At 50.3% G+C, this 7,675-nt stretch overlaps 1 protein-coding gene across 2 annotated transcripts in view; it reads left to right on the top strand.

The window, feature by feature from the left end:
- Positions 1-1,569: 1,569 nt before the first annotated feature.
- UBE2A (ubiquitin conjugating enzyme E2 A) overlaps positions 1,570-7,675 on the top strand; it is a 70,897-nt gene continuing 64,791 nt past the window's right edge. For both annotated transcript variants that reach the window (XM_057717895.1, XM_057717893.1), the window contains exon 1: positions 1,570-1,746. Coding sequence is in view for 1 of the 2 variants with exons in the window: in XM_057717893.1 (XP_057573876.1) it covers positions 1,697-1,746 (50 nt within the window). In the remaining variant the exon portion in view is untranslated. The remainder of the gene's footprint in view (positions 1,747-7,675) is intronic.

The following is a 7,675-nucleotide window of genomic DNA, read 5'->3' as shown; positions in this document are numbered from 1 at the left end:
ATCATGTCACATAATTACCATTTCATTTTTGTGCTGAGAACATTTAAGATCTACTCTCTTAGCAATTTTCAAATATATAATACACTATTATTAGCCATAGTCACCAGGCAGTAATTAGGTCCCCAGAACTGACTCGCCTTATACCTGGAGGTTCATACCCTTTGACCAACATTTCCCCATGTGGCTACGGCCAAATCTTGAAGAGACTTGAATATCACAGTTAGAATCTGAACTTTATCCTGAGGACAATGAGATACACACAACAGATATATATTTTTTAAAAGACCTTGCACCACAATGTTGATTCATGTTTGGTTTTCTAATTTGTAGCTTCTGGTAGTGTACAGGTTTGGAACCATTGTCACATACAGTGTATAACAGGGCTGGGAGGGACGGTAAAATGTGGATTCTCAACAGAGTGCAGGGAAAGCGCTTGGCCTCGGAAGATGCACGAGGATGGAGAAAAAAGACAGCACATTGCCGCCTGAGAAGACGGGGCATAGGGCTAATTTTCTGAGCGCCTGTTACGTTTGGGGGACACTTCACCCTAGAGGTACAAAGATGAGCACAGTGGTCCCTTCCCAAAACGTCCGGTGGTGTCACTTCGCTGGAGGACGGGTGCGGTGGTGTCCTGGATTGGTAAAGGCAGCCACAAAAGGGCTTGAGCTTCAACCTGGTCTTGCAGGACTGTGGCAGGGCTGGCGGGGCTGTCACTAGAGGGGGCTGTCTCTCCAGCTGGCCTAGAGGATGGGGGGTGGGAAGAGAGACTTGTGTTTGGTAAAGAATTACCATGAAAGAAAGGCAAAAAGCCTCCTTCAGACTCTGAGAATCAGGCCCCACTCACCCAGAGCAGAAACATGGGGCTGTCATCTTCTCAGGTCAGAAGTCTCAGGGCGGAGAATGGGAGCTGCTTCTCCAGCTTCACCCCCAATGTCCTCTCCCTGGTTTCTCCGTCCCTTCTAGAAGGAAGCCCAGATCGTGTTCTGGGAGGTGTGAGCACCCTCCCTCCCTCTGGGTAATCTTCAGTGGCTCCACCCCAGAGAGACCTGGGGAGGGAAGCACAGTCCCCCAGTCAGGAGCTGACTGCCTGAGACCTCTCCATCCCCAGGGCGGGCCCTTCCTCAGGGCAGTCTTCCTTCTGCGCAGTCCCTGCAGGACCCAGGCCACCCCTTTTCTAGAAGCCACTTCCCCAAATCCTGGGAATCCCCTCTGGCCGTGTGGACATGCGCATTACCCTACTCTGGGCCCGCCCCCGACTTCCTCATTGGTGTCGAAACTTCCTTTTCACTTCATGTTCCTTCCTTTCTGTCCAGGAAAATCCGACATCAGTAGGATAAATCAGATAAGCGGGGTTGTGTTCAAGAGTGAGCTGGCTGTTAAGCCAGCCTATGTCCCCAGAATTGACCAGAACTCCAGCCCCCTGAGACTTGGAGAGAAAGAGCTGTTTGGTCAAGCGAGGCCTTCTTCCTGCTGCCTTGGACACATCATTCGGGACTGGTGTACGGACAGGGTGGAGAACGGAGGGGGGCGGGGTGGAGGGGATGGGGGACCCTGGGGCAGGAAAGCACATCAAGAAGCTGTGGCTGCACATCCAGAAGACGGTGGCCTGACCTCCAGTCTTGCCAGGGCATGCAGGGCTAGCTTGCTGAAGTGAAAATGTGCAGGACGGAACAGGCCTGACTTGGCGCCCAGACATATGGAGATGCGGGATGAGGCAGCGCCCAGGTTTCCCGCTCGGCCACGTAGGTGAGTGGCAGTGCCATTTGTTGAGAAAGTGGAAGGACAGACTGTGGGTTTGAGGGGGTGGAAAGGGGCTATCAAATGTGGAGGGAGGGGAAACTCCCCAGTTGTTGCCTGTGGGACGGCCAAGTGGGGCTGGCCAAGCGCCACTTGGATTGAGGGGGCGGTGTGTGGTCGGGAGCACGGGAGCAAGGTCTGGCCCGGAAACAGAAAGTTTTAATATTTTAACACACACACACACTCACTCCAAAACTTCCAACCTGGTCCACTCCCAAGGTCATTCAGCTCAGGGCAGACTGACGGAAGAAGGCGTGGAGAGTTCCTGCACGGTGGTTTTACAATGCCTCCTTAATAGTCATTGTGTGTAATCATAAGGACAACAGTAATAGTGGCCCAGGGACATTTGAGTCCCGAAACTCCAGCCTCGTGCCTCTCTGCAGGCTACAGAGCAGGCCACCCCTCTTCTCCAAACCTCTGAATGGTGGTGTCAGGAGGCACGGGGTGGGACGATGTGTGGGAATGCTGCGGTGGGTGTTGGGCGGACCATGGGCGCTTGGCAGGGAAGGAACCCTTGTAAATCTGTTTGATCCCTCCCCTTTCAGAGCCTATTGAGCCCTTTGTGTCTGCATCCTCATCCTGGTCAGTTTCCATCCCGCGTACTACAGGGAGGGCAGCACCGTGCTCTCAGCTGCACAAGATGTTCTCAGGCTGATGCCAAGAGCAAATTGCTCCCAGTCAGCACTTCCTCCAGCCTGGGTAGGCACGGGGTGGAACAGTGGGGGCGGTGACGCGGGGTGCTGGCGGGTGATAGGTGGCAGAGGTGATTTTTCCCCTAGGTTGGAAGAGAAACAATTGGTGTCTGAACTTCCTGGTTACAGAACATCTAGCTAGGAAAAACCTGTGTGTGCCTGGGGGTGGGGATTGGGGAGTTTCCCTCCCTCCAAGTGTTAGGAATAATAAAGGACATTCCTGGTACAAGATGACAAGATGAGAGCTCCCACACAGAACTCCACACAGAGCTGGTTTCACCAGGAAGAAATCTTGAATGGCAGCCAGGCTTGTACTCATTGATTCATTCAGTAACTGAGGGCTGGTCTTTGTACTGAGTGCTGGGTGGGGTGGGGCTGGGGACTGTGCCCTTGGAGAGCTGCCAGCCTAGGTGCAAACACAGAACACTCATTCGTGCAATGACATCAGAGCAGAATATCCCAACACGGCACCGACTGGATGCAGTAGTGCCTGCTAAGCTGCTCAGGGTAACCTGGGGAGCAGAGACAAGTGCATGTGGCCTGGAAGGAGACAGGGTTCATTCGTGGCCTGCACACAGAGGAGGGCCCAGAATGCTGGGTGGGCTTTCCACCAGAAAGGACCATATTCCAAAGCAGACTGAGTCAGTCAGCAAGAGGCCCAACCCCATACCCAAAGTCCCCCTGCCACCCTCTCCTTCTGCTGAAAAGGAAACAGGGCCCCGAACGTAGACCCCAAGGGCAAACCCCGGGCCACCCTCAAGAGTCGCTTCCAGGACGCTGGCTGACATCCTAGAGGCAGGAGAGAAGGGTTTGCCCCACTCCCTAGCCTACAGTCTCCAGCGTCACGAGCCTTTCTGGAAAGCCTTCAACAGAAAATTACAGCCCGGCCAGGCCCAGAGCCAAGTGGACAGAGGCTGGACCACAGCTCCCCTGCCCCCATTCCTGCATCCTTCCTCTTCCTCTTGGTGTTGAGCACTTGCCAGCTGTGCCTTCCAGAGTCACTGCAAGTGTCCCTGGCTCTCTTCCACCCCTGCTTTTTTTCAGGCAGAAAGAGGCCACTCACCGATGGAAAAGCCACTGTTGTCAGTCTGTCCTCAGGGCCCTGTTCAAGGTGGCAGCTAGGACTAGCTCTAGAATCCAGGAGCTCCCCGTGCACAGCGGTGGGCTGGGGGGCCTGAATTAATGGCAGAGGAGAGTGGGAGTAGGGATGAGGGTCGTTCAGAACCTGGCAGCACAGTCAGGCCCAGGGGATACTGGAGCCGCCACCTTCTGGCCCATGAGAGCCAAATGCTACATTTTCAGAAATGTTGTGGGGTGCTTGTTAAACACAGCCATTGTTCAGAAACATATATACTTACAGTGAAATAAATTCTACTAAAAACTAAGGTAACAAATACCCTCAAACTCATCACTTCCTCATCATTTTACTATATGTTACTATTATCTGTGCCCTTGAGGTTATTTATTGCCTATCACACCTGTGTGGTTGAAATCCTGTATAATGGGGCTTCCCTGATGGCGCAGTGGTTAAGAATCTGCCTGCCAGTGTAGGGGACACAGGTTCGATCCCTGGTCCGGGAAGATCCCACATGCCGTTGAGCAACTAAGCCTGTGTGCCACAACTACTGAGCCCATGTGCCACAACTACCGAAGCCTGTGTGCCTAGAGCCCGTGCTCCACAACAAGAGAAGCCACCACACTGAGAATCCTGCACACCACAACAAAGAGTAGCCCCCTCTGGCCGCAACTAGAGGAAGACCGCACACAACAACGGAGACCCAATGCAGCCAAAAAGAAAAGAAAAAAAAAAAAGAAAGAAATCCTGTATAACAATGTGCAATTGCACCTCTTCACAGTGAAGTCGGCAGCTTGAAATCAGGCCAGGTAGGAGTATTTACAACTCAGAAATCAGTAAATGCTTTGAGTCAGGGTTTGAGTTATTGTTTTGCTGATTATCTAAACGTAAGAAAGTGAGGGGGGAAAGGTTAATAACGCAGATTAAACTCAACTGGGAGCCACATCTGTAACTGTTACATTGTGAATAATACCAAAACATGAGGAAACAATCTCCCAGTGTTTGAACAGTTATCCTGTTCAGCAAAGAAGTCACTCACGTTATTGATGAATTAATGAGGTCGTGACATGTTTTTGTTGTTTCACACATAAATGAAAATGTCAACCAACGTTCATGTCAAAACTGCATTTGTTCATCAATTGCAACCACAGGTTGGCTACAGAGACAAGAATCTGGCAAAAATCAGTTAAAGCATTCTGTGGGGGACTTCCCTGTCAGTCCACTGCAGGGGATGCGGGTTCAATCCCTAGTCAGGGAACTAAGATCCTGCATGCCACACAGCGTGGCCAAAAAAAAAAAAAAAAAAAAAAAGAAGGAAAGTATTCTGTGGGAATCAGTTACTGATTAATAAGTACTATTAATATTATTAATGAATATTAATATAAACAATACAATTCATTTATTATATTGTATATTTTATTATTATGTATAATTTGTGTGCTCTACATCCCTTATATCAGTAAAATTTATAATTAACTTATGTACATATACACTGTACAGACATACACTTCCCCACTGAGAGCCAGTTGTTAAACATTTACCAACATACCACTGGTTAGGCCCAAGGTTCAGAACTTCTTTGGCATCAGAAACACAAGGCTCAAAGGTCCAAGAGGTACTCCAACCCTTGCCAAAACCTGGAAGAGGACAGACACGTGACTAAAGAATCTATGTGGTTTTTTTTTAAAGCAAACAAATAAAAACCTTTTAAAAAACATCACTGGGCTTTAAACTCCATGAAAGTAAGGACTTTGCCTCTCTCATTCACAGTGGCCTTCTGGGTGCTTAGTCAGTGCCTGGCACATAGGAGGTGCTTGGTCAGTTCTTGACAAAAATGAATGGTTCTTCTATACCAACTAACATTGATCTAGCTTCTTCCTCAAGATATCATGCAGAGATGGCCCTGACTGGAGACCCAGGCCTAGACTCCTTACCCTAGAAATTCCCCTCTCCTCAGGTTCCTTGCTTCACCTGCAGTCCGGCTCTGAAAGGACCCCCTGACAGGAAGGTCCACAGCTTTACTTCCTGGATGCTAGCTTTCCAGATTGGCCTAGGCTAGCTTGGCACCTTCACCTGACAAATAGAATGAAAAGAAATTGAGGGATGGGGTGGGGAGAAGAGAGGCAATGAAGCAAGTCCAGAAAAATACAACCCAAATGGGAAACCATTTGGCTTGGGAAGAAAAGTACAGGCCAGTCTCCCGACTAGAAGCCTATGGAAATTTCCAGTTCTACTACCACCTAGTAGCTGTGAGACCTTCAGCAAGTCGCTTCACCTCTCTGATCATCAGACGGCTTAGGTAGAAAATGATCTAAAGGGGCTATTCTAGAAGATCTCCTTGGTCTCCTCCAGCCTTGCTGGGTTGGGAGCTACTGCTGACACACACACCTGCAATCTGGTGGTGGGGGGAGGGAAAGGCTGATATACCAGAAGAAGGGCATCATGTGAAGCTTGGGAAAGGTGTGTTTTTAAGAAAAAAATTTCTCTTTAGGAGGAAGCAAATGTGTGGAAATCCCAGTTGGTGAGGGAGGCTGAAAAGAAATACTACAGCTTCCGAAAGACTTAGATAAACTCATGGCTGACAGTTTACTGAAGGACTCAAGGACAATGGTTGGGTCTTTGCATCCCATGATGCCCTTGTCTGAGTCAGAGGAAAGAGGACCTCACCCACAGGGTGGCATTTTTCTACCCTTGTGTTCTCATGTCCTTCAAACGCCCTGGCTAACATCCTCACTGCCGTGTAGACGTGCCCACACCTTCTTCCTACATCCTGAAACCACTGCCCAAAGACAGGCGAGGTGATCTGAAAAAAGAAGCCCGGCAGCCTCCAGGGCACAGAGAGGAGGCCTCCTCCTGGCCCCTCCTTCCCCTTGCTACTTCTGGTCCCCCCTGCAGTCTGGGCTCAACTCCTACAAGTCAGCCCTGGGCCTCTTGCTCTGCCTGTACTTTATCGATGCTCATAATAACCCTGTGAAAATAAGGCTGCCCCTTTTCAATCCTGCCTCCGCACTGCAGCCTTCCTTAATAGTGTTTTTCTCCTGCCGCTCTTCTATTCAGAATGCCTCCAACTGTCTGCTACCTTGAGTCCATATTCGTGGCCTGACCTTCAAAGAGAAGTTATCATTAATTCGGCACTTACAGTGTGCCAGGCACTGAATCTAAGCGTCGTATCCCCTGATCTAGGAGCAAGTCTAGGATAGGACCCCTGCTGTGTGTCAAATGAATGAATGAATAAGCGGTCAGAACAACCCTGAAAAGCAGGGATTATTGTTCCCCATGCTACCAATCATGAGGCTTAGGGAAGTTGAGTAATTTGCCCATGGTCATGATTAATAAGAGGACGATTCAAGATTCAAACCCAGATCTGTCTGATTCTAAATCCTGGGGATGCTTATATATATGGCTCTTCAAATCTCCCCCACCCTCAACCTCCCTCACCTGGGAAGGTTCTGGCCCAGTCGATACAGCCCTGTGAGATTTTTGGTTCCAGTTATTCCTGTGTAGATGGCTACAACCATTGCAACAGAGGGCACACACGACAGCTGCCCCACCTACAGGCACCACCCGCCACAAATGGCTCATCGTATCCTGGGGACTGGACATATGACAAGGCGGCTACCCCGGGAGCTTCCTCAGCCTTCCCAGGAGGGGCGCACCCCTGACCCGGCACGACCTCTGATCCATCCCCGGGAGGCACATCCCGGAAGTTCTGTGGTAGAAAGATTTCCTTTTAGGGAGCTGCCGTGCAGCCAAGGCTGCTATCAGGGAGGAGGGCTCCACCTGCCACTGTGTGGTTGCCTCCAGGTACCCCCTCTGCTCCTACGGAAACGACTGACCCCTTGTGGGCAGAGTGCAAATGCACCTCAGCTGGCTGGACAGCCTTAGAGGGCTTGGCCCTCAGCCAAGCTGTGCTCTCACATCTTCCTCTTTGGGGGAAGCCAGCTACCCCTACCAGGTTGATTTGTCTATGCCAATACTGTAGCGGGTAGGTCTCAACCTTGTTGTGCCACAGTTTCTCCACCTGTAAAACGGGAATAAACAAAGACTTTGAAACCTGAGAAAAAGCTTTGATTGGGGGGAAATGGGTGGGTAAATTCAAGATGCCAAGGCC

This window comes from Hippopotamus amphibius, chromosome X, assembly GCF_030028045.1.
Source record: "Hippopotamus amphibius kiboko isolate mHipAmp2 chromosome X, mHipAmp2.hap2, whole genome shotgun sequence".
NCBI classification, from domain to species: domain Eukaryota; kingdom Metazoa; phylum Chordata; class Mammalia; order Artiodactyla; family Hippopotamidae; genus Hippopotamus; species Hippopotamus amphibius.
Note: the sequence above shows the minus strand (reverse complement) of the source record. Positions and strands in the feature narration are given on the sequence as shown.